The 15,060-nt window shown below is 46.7% G+C and overlaps 1 protein-coding gene across 3 annotated transcripts; it reads left to right on the top strand.

Moving 5' to 3' along the window:
• Positions 1-339: 339 nt before the first annotated feature.
• LOC311126162 (claudin-12-like) lies at positions 340-4,104 on the top strand. 3 transcript variants are annotated; one of them, XM_084200183.1, is made up of 3 exons: positions 340-464; positions 1,360-1,622; positions 1,777-4,104. In XM_084200183.1, exons 2-3 carry the CDS (start codon positions 1,404-1,406, stop codon positions 2,581-2,583), a joined length of 1,026 nt encoding a protein of 341 aa, XP_084056309.1. In that variant the 5' UTR covers positions 340-464; positions 1,360-1,403; the 3' UTR covers positions 2,584-4,104. The 3 variants fall into 3 exon arrangements, with proteins under 3 accessions (XP_084056309.1, XP_084056311.1, XP_084056310.1); XM_084200185.1 differs by having other exon boundaries at positions 377-464; positions 1,365-1,622; XM_084200184.1 differs by having other exon boundaries at positions 377-731.
• Positions 4,105-15,060: the final 10,956 nt, after the last annotated feature.

The following is a 15,060-nucleotide window of genomic DNA, read 5'->3' as shown; positions in this document are numbered from 1 at the left end:
CAATATTTATTTATTTATTTTAATTATCCATTATCCAATAGTTCGTTAATTTATGTTACTTCCAATCCACCCCTCATAACTCTTACAGCAGATATCTTACCATTAGGAAGGTAGTAAGCTGCTGCCCCCTGTCCTGCTGATTTATAGATCATGTGGATCTGGACGCCACCCTGCAAGACATTAGAAAGAAAGGCGGGTTATCATTCATTATTTTCTCTCTTAAAAATTTTTTTTTCATCCAACCATGTATATTCATGTTAATTTAATCAAGTGCGCTGTCTGACAACAGACAGTGTGAATATGAACGCGCGGGTGACGTCACGTTCTCTTGCCAACCACGGGGACGCGCAAGAAGCGAGTGCGCTGCAGACGGGGAACTGCTCCGGAACTGAAAAACTCAACAACAAACTGGAATAGCTGCGGTTTCTCCCTAATAAACGCGTTAAAATTACAGAAATCAAAAGGTATGAAGTTCGACCTCTCTTTTTGATAGTCAGTTGAGCTTCTGTGAGCTCTAGCGTTTAGCTAGCTAGCTAGTTCCATATTTTCGACAATGCAGGGCGCAACAGGTTTCTAGCTAATGCTAACATATTATTATTAGCTAGCTAGTTAGTCAGCTGGTTAATGATTAGCTAGTTTGTATCAACATTGTTTGAACAACTGCATGTAGAAGACATCACAGCTAAATTACATATCCACAACTTCACAAGCATACGGGGAGAACAACTAAAGTAAGTTAGTAGGCTAACTAGCTAATTTAATGCTAGCTAGCTGAGCACTGACTACACACACACACACAGTCACTACTGAATTCTTAATAGATGTCTGCCATGTTATGCCAGTCTGCTCAGTAAAACATCCACACAGTAACGTTATATTCCAGCGCTGTAAACATAGCGAGTCAGTTACACATTGGTAAATAACTGGTTCTACTTTGAGACAATTGAGTTTAATGGATTGAGAAGCATTATGGTACGGTAGTAAAAGTAGACCAGTCTATTGTCCATTGTTTTTCTGGACAGCCCCTGTTGTGGAGTAGTACTACAGTACTTGCCTAATAGGCTTAGTTTGTAAGTGTCTGAGTTCCAATGAAATGAGAGCATTGTTTTCAGTCACATGCAGATTCTAGGTCAGCTGTGTTAGTGAATAGGAACATATGAGGGGTTTGCCCGTAGCTGGGTCACCTCCCCCAGTGGCATAAACTTCGATGCTGGTTTCAAGAGTACAGTGTAATGCTGTGGATTGTTGTCAAGCAGAAAGGGCTCCCTGCCATGCAGAATAGGAAATGCTCTGTCACATATTTATATTCAGAACTAAACAGGCCCTTTCTCATTTTCCCTTACTCTCTTTATCCAAAAGAATAGGAAGTCCTCTGTTGACATCACTTCCTGTCTGCGGCGGCTATGTCGTGCCGGGACATCCACGCCACCAATGCCTTCTCCTTTATCATCGCCTTCATCTCCGTGGGCGGCATCGCTGTGGCGACGCTGATTCCACAGTGGCGAGTGACACGACTTGTCACCTTCAACAAAAACGCCAAGAACATCAGCGTCTACGACGGCCTGTGGGCCAAGTGTGTGAAACAAGATGGCTACTCTGGCTGCTACTACTACGACTCAGAGGTATGGGTCTGATGATCGCACATGTAATGATTACACAGTCATAAGGACATACAGTATCCCATATTCCCCCCATATAGTGCACTATACAGGAAACAGGGTGCCATTTGAGATTTGCATAAATTATTTATCATTTATTCCTTCCTTCTCCCCACAGTGGTATTCTAAAGTGGACCAGTTGGACCTGAGACTGCTCCAGTTCTGCCTGCCGACTGGGCTACTGTTTGGCTCCCTGGCCCTGGTGCTGTGTATGGCAGGCATGTCTAAGACCTGCTGCTGCTCTGATAAGCCTGAGGCAGACATCAAGAGTACCCGCTGTCTGGTCAACAGCGCAGGCTGCCACCTAGTGGCTGGGATGTTCCTGTTCCTGGGCGGGGCCATCGCCCTGGCGCCGTCCGTGTGGTTCTTGTTCCGGACCAAGGAGATGAACATCAAGTACGACCGCATCTTCTCCGACGGGTTCGCGGTCTACGTGGCCATCGGCTGTTCCGGCGGCCTCATGCTCGCCGCCCTGCTGATGTTCATGTGGTACTGCATGTGTAAGAAGCTGCCCTCTCCCTTCTGGCTGCCTCTACCCACCCTCCCCAACTCCCTCTCCACCCAGCCCCTCACCGCCAACGGGTACCCCCCCTCCCCCGTCTATGGCCCCCCTCAGACCTTCCCTCCACAGGGATACGCCCCCACTGTGATGGATGCCCAGCCCTACGCGCCCTCCCAGGGCTACCCTCAGAGCGTAGCCCCCCCTGCCCTGCAGCCCCAGCAAGTCTATTTGTCCCAGATGTCAGCCCCGGATGGGTATGGGTCAGAGATGGGGGTGAACCAGGCTTACAGCTACGCCCCGTCCCAGAGTTATGCCCCCTCTCAGGTGGGCTACGCCCCCAGCTACGTAGGCCACCGCTACTCAACACGCTCACGCATGTCTGGCATAGAGATAGACATCCCTGTTCTAACTCAAGGCCTCTGAGGGAGGGAGAGAGGGCTGATGCAAGAACACTGAGTCCTGGTTCCGTTTAGCTGTCCTGGCCCCTGTAAAGGGTGTGTACAGTCAGTGCAATAAGAATGAAGGATATGACTGTTGGTCAGTCTGCACTAGAAATACAACTCTGTCACTCAACCATCACTGCACTGCTAGCCACAGTTTAGTATTATGGCTTGTGTTCAGGCTCCACATCTGGTGAAAGGACACCAGAGATGCCCAATAATGAAGTCTGAATTCACTATTACATTTTGATTGAAAACAATATTGTCTAATCACACCTATTTGTACATCTCTTCTCAATGTTAATCTGCTTGAAACCTCTTAGAATTTCTACACTGTATACGGTGTTCACTAATTTTTAAACCACTAAGAAATGAACAAAACTTAACTTTAACCATAAGGTAAGTTGATGTAGGAGGTAAAAGAGAGACACTAACTGACTAATGTGCTGATGTCTTTATGTTGTGCCGGTGTTGTTTAATGAGTGGTGTTCATATTGTTGGTCTGTGAAGCAGCACATTACTGCAGTGCCTTGTCAGAACAGCCATATTACGTTGCTTAGTTATCCTGTGTTTGTTGTACTAATGCTGAGAATACTTTTGTATGCTAGTTTTATACACATGCTGTTGTTTTTGGGCTTTGGAGATATTATAATATGCTGTAACGTGAGATGACAAGGGAATGTCCAAATGACTCGCATCCTGTTTACCCATCAACAGTACAGCAGCGGCTCTAAGGCCATTACTTTTTATATGTAGACATAAATTAGATCATTTTGTATCTAATTCACATATCATGATGCCACTGTATATCAATCAAATGTATAAAGCCCTTTTTACATGTCACAAAGTGCTATATCATGAAGGTAGTTGTTGAACTCAGTCTCCTTATAGTGTGTCCTCTGTTAGAGTGCCTGGGCGATATGATTGGACCAGAACACATACTGCTGCTCTGTGCCTCTGACTGCTACTCAGACCATAGGAACGTCAAAACCAAAATCTTATTTTAGCTCCGGTACAGTGCCATCATCTGTCGTCTGTTATTTTTGTTACATTGTAAGAGTCTACACTGAGCTGTGTAAGCTAACGTCGAGCTACTCTTGTTTCCGCTTCATTCATCCACTACTGTCATTGATTTCACATGAAGGGGAGGGGTGGGTACACTACACTGTAACATCACATTCCATTGGCTATGCTGGCTCTAAAATGGTAGAACACTGACAATGCACTGGGCTTTTTATGATTCTACAATCTAAAGAGGATTCTGTGATTTATGTTGCATTCTACCCTAAACACTAGTTTCTTATATACCAAACTGTCCTCTAACTCATGTGTTGACTTCATCTTAAATACCCTTTGTATCAGCTGTATCGTATCCGACATGCTCTCTCTGTTGCAGTACTGTATGTAAAGTCTAATGTTCTTATCTCTATGTAAAATATATTTGTTCATCTGACCTTTTTCTCTATAAAACTTTAATCTAATTAAACTGTATCAGTGTTCCTCGCCACGGCCGATGATTACTAATACTGGTGTCACAGTACCACCAGAGATGTATTTACCGTTACTAAGTACTTAACATGATTAACAGGGCTAGAGAAAGGCCACACTAAAATGAATTGCCTGTTTGGAGTCATCACCTGTTTGGAGTCATTTAGCCAGCTGGCCTGGCGTGCTGTGATTTGAACTGGGTGAACCTATTCAGCCAAAAGGCTGAGAATCTGAGAGGGCTGGTTGAGATGGAGCTGGGTTTATCTTTCAGGCAGATTGGATTACAAGCAGCAGGGTAATGGGTTGTTTCCGGTCCTCAGGGTTAGTGCTGTGTCAGCTGGTTATTGCTCCACTTTGGCACTTTATTGATCAGTCAGAGTAGTGATTAATGGGCTATAAGGTCTGTTCACCTGGCTTCCCAGCAGGACATCCCAATAGTGTAACGAATAGTCTCATCGTATCCTCGCCTTGATCTGCACTGATATGTTATAGGCTGGATAGGTCCCTGTAACCCACCCAATGGGGTTTTCACCTGTCCAGTTCTTTCAGATTTACATTTTAGTCATTTAGCAGACGCTCTTATCCAGAGCGACTTACAGTTAGTGAGTGCATACATTTTCATACTGATCAGTGCAAATGTAGGAAATGAGACAAGGAGAGAAAGCCAATCTAAACTATTGAGGTCTGTATGTATTAGTTGCTAATTGAAAGACAGGGATGGAAATTAGGCACTTTGTAGCCTTCAGGAAGAGAACGTGAATCTAAAAGCATTTATCAGAAACATTATTTACAGTCTAATAGGCTATGATTCGTACATATTCTAGGGAGCAGGGTTGTTGGCCCATCCTATTTACACAGTCAGTGACAAAGTGATACAGTACATGGAAATATAGGGCTTAGTAAAACCTGACAGCACTTTTTTAATTTTCGGTTTTTCTCTCCAGGTCCGCTGATGATTCAGCACTTTGTTATTATTCATTGATTCAGAGCTGGTGATGACAGCATGCTGCCTCATCTTTGACAAACACACACACACAGCCCCGTCTGACCCCAGGGAGTCCGCTGTCACATCTTGGGGTGACAGACGCGACAGACACAGTGAACCGCGAGCGTTAGCAACCGCCGAGAGGCTAGCTGTCACCGAAGGCTGAGGAGACCAACGGATTTTTGACACCGCAAGGTACCCTAAGAACTGTTCCTGGCTCCACTCTTCTTAACCAAGACAGACATATTGTTCTGGTAACCCTGGCTCCACTCTTCTGAACCAAGACAGACATATTGTTCTGGTAACCCTGGCTCCACTCTTCTGAACCAAGACAGACATATTGTTCTGGTAACCCTGGCTCCACTCTTCTGAACCAAGACAGACATATTGTTCTGGTAAGTACTGAAGCAGCATGAAGAGCAGAAACAAGAGCTTAGTTAACATTCTGGTAGCAAAGACAATGAGGAGTTGAGTGGGTTTCTTCCAACCTGAGGGAGTTAGTCCCTGCCACTGATAACATGGTGTTTCCTTTAGGGACTGGGCCTGAATAGAACACTGTGTAATAACAGTATGAACAAACACTATAATAATAATAATAATATGCCATTTAGCAGACGCTTTTATCCAAAGCGACTTACAGTCATGCGTGCATACATTTTTGTGTATGGGTGGTCCCGGATATCGAACCCACTACCTTGGCGTTACAAGCGCCGTGCTCTACCAGCTGAGCTACAGAGGACCACTACACCAGTACTATTTAAAACCAGTGCTAACATGTGCCTTGAGAATGGGCTTGAACCAGCAACCATGCTCTAAAGGTCTGCCATAAAGGTCCAGACCTCTTGGGAGCACTCACACGCAGGGAGGCCTAAACCCACTCAACCTTTGTCCATTGAGAACAGCTTTCTCCACATCAATGCAGGCAGAAACAACCAGGGAGTGAGCTATCTCTATCATCATACACAGTCTTTGATGAGTGAGCTCTCTCCTTTGTGTTACACAGTTTTTGATGTGAGTGTCACGTCCTGGGACCCCCTAAGGACAGACAGACACCATCTCTCATCATCCTACAGTCACTCTTCACACCAACCAGTATTCTGTATCATCTCACTCTTTCATGTTGCCAATGTGATTAGTGGTGGATCGCAAACCTAAATGTTGCCGTTCATTTCAATGTGATGGTAGATTTCTATACAGAACAGAACTGACAGATCAATCTGTATCATGTCTGTTAGTTATTATTCTGTTTCATGAATGCATGTGTATACATTAATATGTTGTTTCATTTCATAATATGTGAGCTATGTTGAATAATGTTTTGTACACATGAATATGCTGGTTATTGTTTGGACTTTGTTTAACAAACAACATTAATCTAAAATGAATGCTGTATAATTTTCTCTTGTCCAATTGTCTTTGTTTCCTGATTAATCCCTTTCTGGTGAGGTAGGATAACAGTTTTTTGGGGGGACAACCGTCTACAAACACAAACACACATACACACACACTCCACAGGGTGTGTGTGTCGTGAGTAGGATTAGGGGTCTCACACAGATGGGCCTCAGATGTCCTTGGACAAAAGAACAGGGTGTGTCCTGGGTTGCCGGGGGAGACCGTATCTCGGATGAATGAATATAGAGTAGGGGGGCAGCACCCCTTTCATTCAGGCTTAGGAGTTCCAAGGATTCTTCCTGTGTGTGTGTTGCATTAGAGTGCATGAAGGGGGTTGGCTAAAGGCCACAAAGGATCCCCCTACTCCTCAACCCCCCTCACCACCACTACCCTCCCCTCCAAGCCTACATTCAAACCTCCATCCTCCTCATTCATAGGCTACCAGCTTCACCCCCCCCCCCCCCCCCCCTTCTCTCCCCTCCCTTCTTCACACCCTCACCACCACATCTCCATCAAACCCCATCCCCCACACCAGCCCTGGCCCCCTTAGGGACTGGGTATTCTGGGATGTCCTGGGCACAGAGAGGGAATCCACTGAGAAGCCAGCCAATCCACCATCCAGGAAGGGCTGTTTTTGGAATGTTACATTTTGTGATGCTGATCACCACAACCTTTCTAAGTGATCTGGGTACTAACAGCACATAGATGTACACAATCCAGACAGACACCATTACGGTGCACCCATGAAGTATCACAAGGGAGAGAACCATGTCTATACATTCTGTTAATCATATTTCTATGCATTTACATTTACATTTTACATTTTTAGTCATTTAGCAGACGCTCTTATCCAGAGCGACTTACAGTTAGTGAATACATATTTTTTTTTTTTTTTTATACTGCCCCCCCGTGGGAATCGAACCCACAACCCTGGCGTTGCAAACGCCATGCTCTATCAACTGAGCTACATCCCTGCCGGCCATTCCCTCCCCTACCCTGGACGACGCTGGGCCAATTGTGCGCCGCCCACGAGTCTCCCGGTCGCTGCCGGCGGCGACAGAGCCTGGATTCGAACCAGGATCTCTAGTGACACAGTTAGCACTGCGATGCAGTGCCTTAGACCACTGCGCCACTCAGGAGAGTTACCTATGCAAAGGAGAGGCGTGCCCAAACATGGAAGCTTTAATTCACATTCCCTATCATAACATACATCTTATATTGAGACAGGCAGTGCAGGTGGGGGCAGGGCAGGGGGTGGCACAACTGTGAGAGCCAGACATATGGTGTTCTCTACAAAGACAACTCAGCATAAACTCCCTCCTACAAACAAACACGCAAACATGCACAAACTGATTTTTCTGCGGCAGCAGCATCAAGGAGAGAACTGATCCCAGAATCCCAGTCTCAACATCCTGCCCACATAGAGCCACTTTAGTCAGACTCTTGGCTCCCTTCCTGCTGCCTGGCTTAGTGGTTCTGGTTTCTCTTGGCTCCCTTCCTGCTGCCTGGCTTAGTGGTTCTGGTTCCTCTTGGCTGCCTTCCTACTGCCTGGCTTAGTGGTTCTGGTTCCTCTTGGCTCCCTTCCTGCTGCCTGGCTTAGTGGTTCTGGTTCCTCTTGGCTCCCTTCCTGCTGCCTGGCTTAGTGGTTCTGGTTCCTCTTGGCTCCCTTCCTGCTGCCTGGCTTAGTGGTTCTGGTTCCTCTTGGCTGCCTTCCTACTGCCTGGCTTAGTGGTTCTGGTTCCTCTTGGCTCCCTTCCTACTGCCTGGCTCCCTGGCTCTGGTTCCTCTTGGCTCCCTTCCTACTGCCTGGCTTAGTGTTCTGGTTCCTCTTGGCTGCCTTCCTACTGCCTGGCTTAGTGGTTCTGGTTCCTCTTGGCTGCCTTCCTACTACCTAGCTTAGTGGTTCTGGTTCCATCCAGGTGGAAGGAGGGCAGATGGGTTAGCCATATGGAGACATGAGTTATGCTGCCACACACCCACACACACACATACACACACAGAAACACACACTGCCATGCCATCTCCATGTTATAACCGTCACATCCAACAGGATCATATCACCGGATCAGCCAGGCGTCAGCTTGGAAGCTGTTTGCCCGCTTGCTGTGTGTGAACACATCTTGGGTTTTAGATGTGTCTGGGTCTACCATTATTTTCTAAGTAGACAAAACACCATGTGAAGAGCTCTGTAAACTAGATTGACTCACAGTTGTGTAAATACTTTATTCTAAAACAGACTGGCTGACAGACAGGTACACAGAGAGATGTACTGTATATATACATAACATGACATTTGAAATGTCTTTATTGTTTTGGAACTTCTGAGTGTAATGTTTAGCATTAATTTTTATTGTTTATTTCACTTTTGTTTACAATCTACTTGACTTGCTTTGGCAATGTTAACATACGTTTCCCATGCCAATAAAGCCCTTAAATTGAATTGAGAGTTGCGGGGCATGTTTACCTAACACTACTGCCTGAGAGCATCTGAGAAAAAACACACACACACACACACACACACACACACACACACACACACACACACACACACACACACACACACACACACACACACACAAGCAGGGTGAACAAGTACGCTCAAAATAAACTTTTAAAAACACTGTCTGCTGACAGAGGGTGTACAAACAGAACGCTGCAGAGAGGATGCAAGTACAGCAGTGTCTGTGGGTGTGGGTGAGTGTGTGTCTGTGTATCAAACTTGGCATGCAGGGCAGGGAGGGCACTACTTGATCTTTCCAGCAGGCATCTGTGTGTCTTTGCGACAAGCCACTCAGAATGAACTGCACACCCAAGCAGACTGTCAGAGAGAGTGAGAAAGAGAGAGAGAGAGAGACAGAGAGTAGCCCCAAGACAGCAGATGTATATGCGGCTCCAAGCCCAGAAACTGACAGCCGACACTGGGCTTGAGAGCAGCACAGCATTGCCTTGTCCTGGAGCCAGGATGCTAATGGCTAACAACGTAGAGATGACACACACTGCCACTGCAAGCTTACTGCTTGCAAGATAAGCCTAAAGATGTCAACATTGGATGTACTGTATGTGTGTGTGACTAGCAGAGCGCTGCAGGAATTTTCTGAGTTAAGAGATCTTGGAGCGCAATTTTCCCTAATTCTCCCACTCACTCCCTTGCTTCAATAATTCAGTCCCTCCAGGAAGACTACAGAGGAATGACAGAGGGAGAGAAGGAGGGAAGGAAGATAGGGTGGGAAGGATGAAGGAGGCTTCTAAAACAGATGTGTCACAAATCCACAGGGTCCAAGTGTTGATGTTCATTTATGTTTCTCTCTCGCCCCCTCGTTCTCCTTCACTCCCACTTTGTCTCTGTCCTCTCTCCCTTCCTCTATCCTTCCCTTCTCCCTGACTCATTTCACACCTCCTCTTCTCATTTTCCTCTCTCCTCCTCACCACAGGCCCTAAACCTGTCATATGGATAGGAATTTTAAGAAGGCGGCTCTCTATGCCAGAAGCACACACACACACAAACACACACATTTATATATGCGCTTTTAAATGGATAGTCGGTGGCTCAATGACGGGATGTCTATGGGAACAGCTAACATGTCATTGCGCTAACGCTAGTAGTAATTAATCCACCCCCCTACCCTTGCCGCCACTGCTGAAAAAAATCCTAGGGGAAACACTGCACACACACAAATATACCCTTCTTCCCTTCCTGATTACCTCCATCCTAAGCACACACACACACACAGAAGAAAAAGTGTCTCTCACATCAACACATCAGAATCAGTGCTTGGTCTTCTCTCTCAGGGCGACAGATGCTGCTTTAAACCATCAACTCTCCCTTATCAATACAACCATATACTGTTTTATATCCCTCTATTCCTCATTATCTAATTGGCTGGTCAGCTCTGCTCTGTCCTTAGTGATCGCTAGCGGATAATCTCTCTGCTCTGGAGTCAATGTTAATTATGGGACGTGTAATGTAAGGGTAAGTCTGCTGTGTGATCTGCATTCACGGTCCGGTCTGCAAGACCCTCTAATCCCATTCAGTCCAGATGACTACTATTACACAGTATGCGTGCGTGTGTATGTGCGTGCGCACATGTGTGAATGGATGGCCAAGGCCAGGCTTAGCCGAGGTACTCACGCTGACGCCGTCCTTTCCTCCAGGCTCGATCATATAGGTGTGATTCCCATCAAAGAACATCCCACTGAGAGAGAGAGAGAGAGAGAGAGAGAGAGAGAGAGAAAAGAGAGAAATAGATCAATATGGCCGACAGTCATTGCAGAAGTAAACAAGATGAATGCCAGCCCTCTCTCTTCTCTCTACAGTAACTGATGAGGACTGTGTGTGTGTCTGTAGTGGCACTAAGAGGGATAGGTGACTATGGATGGTTTATACTGGTACATCACAGGAGGCTGCTGAGGGGAGGACGGCTCATAATAATGGCTGGAACAGAGCAAATGGAATGGCATCAAACTCCTTGAAACCATGTGTTTGATGTACCATCCATAGACATGTACCAATATAAAGACATGTACTACACAGGAGGTTGGTGGCACCTTAATTGTGGAGGACTGGCTCATGGTACATCAAACACTACTAACTAACACTTCTAACCAACACTTCTAACCAACACTACTAACTAACACTACTAACTAACACTAGCCTTAACCACCACCTTTAGGCCTTTCTCCATCAAGGAAAACAGTCTGTAATATTGTCTTGGTTCGGTCAGTTCAAATATAGACCATAAATGGTGCAATCTGCAATGACTGGATATTGATATCCGATATAGGGTGTATTCTCTGCTGCCTCCAACACTATCTGCAATACAGTATTACTGTGAAGAAGTGCCAAGGCAGTGATTGTGATGGGAATGAAAAGGTCAAGCACAACGGAGAGGTCAACTAGAAGATGTATGTCTAAAACAGTAACTCTGGGTTACTACGCACACACAACACACACACAGGAAGGATAGGTAGACGTCCTCTGTAGTGACCTCTGTGTGTCATTATGGGCAGCAATCATCTTAAACGCTCACAGATCAATTTCCCATCCAGCATATATGTGAAGGTCCCCTTGTCCCTGCAAACTAGGCTGAGGGGTGTGTGTGTGTGTGTGTGTGCAGGCTGACGTGCGACTGTGAAGCGGACATCATCAATTAACTTTATCTGAAGCTTTTTAGGATATTGCTCAGGTCAAAGTGTGTACTATAGGAATGAGGGTAAACATCACACACACACACACACACACACACACACACACACACACACACACACACACACACACACACACACACACACACACACACACACACACACCTCACATCCAGGCTGGGATGATGCTCCACATACAGAGTTCACCTTCAGCACCAACTGTCTCTGCCAGACACTACACACACACATACACAGAGGCACACAAACACTCTCTCTCTCTCTCTGATCAGGCTGCTATGATGGGACTGTCACGGCCTTATTGGGATTTCACTGACCTTATGTCTAACGAACGCGGATGGGTCAGCACACACACACACACACACACACACACACACACACACACACACACACACACACACACACACACAAACACAAACACAAACACACAGTTATATGGAGACTAATTATCACCCAGGACAGAAGACAGATTGCCTGATCCACCATCCTGATCTCACGAGCTTACACACAATGATTAGGCTAGGAGAGATAGGGTCAGGATGGTGGATCAGGCTAGGAGAGATAGGGTCAGGATGGTGGATCAGGCTAGGAGAGATAGGGTCAGGATGGTGGATCAGGCTAGGAGAGATAGGGTCAGGATGGTGGATCAGGCTAGGAGAGATAGGGTCAGGATGGTGGATCAGGCTAGGAGAGATAGGGTCAGGATGGTGGATCAGGCTAGGAGAGATAGGGTCAGGATGGTGGATCAGGCTAGGAGAGATAGGGTCAGGATGGTGGATCAGGCTAGGAGAGATAGGGTCAGGATGGTGGATCAGGCTAGGAGAGATAGGGTCAGGATGGTGGATCAGGCTAGGAGAGATAGTGTCAGGATGCTGTGTGTGTGTCTGTAAACAGTAGCACACTCATGGTCACACTGTCACAATGTGCTTTTTCATTTTGTTTCACCATAAAGTGCTACATGAAGAACAGTTTTCTCTGTGTCTCATGGTGTATGGTTTATAGCCTGATATACACTGGGACAGGTACATTACATTGAGTTCCATCCCTTCTCCGGCTGTTAATGTTATATTGCAGCACGACAAGGTGTGTGTATATGTGTGTGTGTATGTGAAGGCAAGGCATGATGTACATTATGGTAAAGACCTGACTCAGCATAAGAGAAATACTCTGAGCACTATCTCTCTCTTCCTCCCTCCTTCTCTCTCTCTCCCTACCTCCTTCTCTCTCTCACCCTTTCTCCCCTTCTCTCCCTCCATCAGTCGTTCATCTTGCTGAGAAATGGATATAGAAGAGGTGCATCTCTCTGACTGACACAAGTGTGTGTTTCTTCTGAGTGTGTGTGTGTTTCCTCTGCATTCGAGACTCCCAATACTGTCAGATATATCCCAATACAGTCATACACACACAACACGCACACACACACCTCCCTGCAGGGCTTTGTCCAGCTGACCCATCTCTCTCTCAGAGAAAGCGCTGCTTTAGAGCACTACTAAATATACCAGCGGGAGAAACAGAGACGTCCCACAGGACAATGCTGCAGGGAGGAGAGAGAGAGAGGATGGAGAGAGAGGATGGAGAGAGAGAGGATAGAGAGAGAGAGGATGGAGGGGGAGAGAGAGAGACAGAGAGAGAGAGAGAGAGAGAGAGAGAGAGAGAGAGAGAGAGAGAGAGAGAGAGAGAGAGAGAGAGAGAGAGAGAGAGAGAGAGAGAGAGAGAGAGAGAGAGAGAGAGAGAGATAGAGAGAGAGAGAAAGAAAGAAAGAGGGAGAGGAGAGAGAGGAGAGAGAGAGAGAGAGAGAGAGAGAGAGAGAGAGAGAGAGAGAGAGAGGGGGGTGTTTGTGTGCGAACAGAAAGATAAATAAAGTATGACTGTATGTATATGTTGAGGTGGTTGGTAGCATCAAGCTACCCAAATGGTGCGCCCTGGTGTTCAATTCAGCTCCCTGTAAGAGCCTTGGGATCAGGCCCAGGTGGGACCAACACAACATAAAGGAAACTGGCTCTGAGTGGCGGCCATTGCGTGTCATGACTGGACCACACACACCAGCACCCAATATCAACAGAGAGAGAGAGATCAGCTAGTCTGCAATAATTATACTGGCATAATGCCTAAATGGGATAATTGCTATTTAGGCCTGAGACTGGAACACAGGGGGAAGGGAACACTGATGCAAGGAAAACACACACACACAGAATACTCACTGCAGGCCGTGGCAGGTGGAGAGGGCCACAAAGGATTCAGGGATGTCCTGCACTCTCCCCTGGTAATAACAATGTTCTCCTCCCTGAGAGAGAGAGAGAGAGAGAGAGAGAGAGAGAGAGAGAGAGAGAGAGAGAGAGAGAGAGAAAATGAGAGTGACAGATTAACACAACTGTCAGTGACATAGAGGATGGTAACTTTACATTTTAGTCATTTAACAGACGCTCTTATCCAGAGCGACTTACAGTTAGTGAGTGCATACATTTTCATACTGGCCCCCCTGGCCCCCTGTGGGAAACGAACCCACAACCTTGGCGTTGCAAGTGCCATGCTCTACCAACTGAGCTACACGGGGCCTACTTTAGAGCCAATCCAACCTCCTGCCCAGAAACAACCAAAGATGTCAGCAATGTGTTAAAAGGTGGAGCTACTACCATCCATTTAAACACATATCCACTCCTTACAGATCAACACGACTGCCTGTTTTCTTTCTGGACAGGGTCATTGTCCCTACCACACTATATACATGTCACGCTCTGGCTCCGGGACTCTGTATGTTGAGCCAGGGTGTGTTCGTTCTGTGTGGGTTGTTTCTAGGTTGGGTGTTCTAGGTTGTTGTTTTCTGTGTTGGCCTAAGTGACTCCCAATCAGAGGCAATGAGTGTCAGCTGTTTGCTGGTTGTCTCTGATTGGGAGCCATACTTAACTGTCTGTGTTTCACTTTGTGTTTGTGGGTTTTTGTTCCGTGTCGGTATGTTTAACCGTGGACTTCACGAATCGTGTTTTGTTTGTTACTTTAATTTAATAAAGTCATGTTTGTTTCACACGCTGCGCCTTGGTCTACTTCGCTACAAGACGATCGTGACAGAAAAACCCACCATACAACGACCAAGCAGCGTGTCCAGGAACACACGCAGGAGGTGACTCTGGTGGATGTCCTCCTCGGTTGGGGGCAAATTACCGAGGAGGAGGCCGTCCGGTACCGGAGGGCTATGAAGGGGGAGACCCAGGCAGGAGAGGAGCAGCGGCGTCAGCAGTGCCATCGTCGGACGGACGAGAGGCACCCCCAATAATTTTTTAGGGGGGGGCACACGGCATGGGCGACTGGGCAGCAGGAGGCTGCCACAGGGCGAAATAGGAGAAGAGGAGAGAAGGCCACCGGGTTTTGGGGGCCAGAAGGCAGGTTGGCGGAGCCTGGATGGAGAGCAGAGCCAACTCCCCGTACTCAGGCATGGCA

The sequence above is a fragment of the Coregonus lavaretus genome, assembly GCF_964263955.1.
Source record: "Coregonus lavaretus genome assembly, contig: HAP1_SCAFFOLD_2999, whole genome shotgun sequence".
NCBI classification, from domain to species: Eukaryota; Metazoa; Chordata; class Actinopteri; order Salmoniformes; family Salmonidae; genus Coregonus; species Coregonus lavaretus.
The sequence above is the reverse complement of the archived record's forward strand: the minus strand, read 5'-3'. Positions and strand labels throughout refer to the sequence as shown.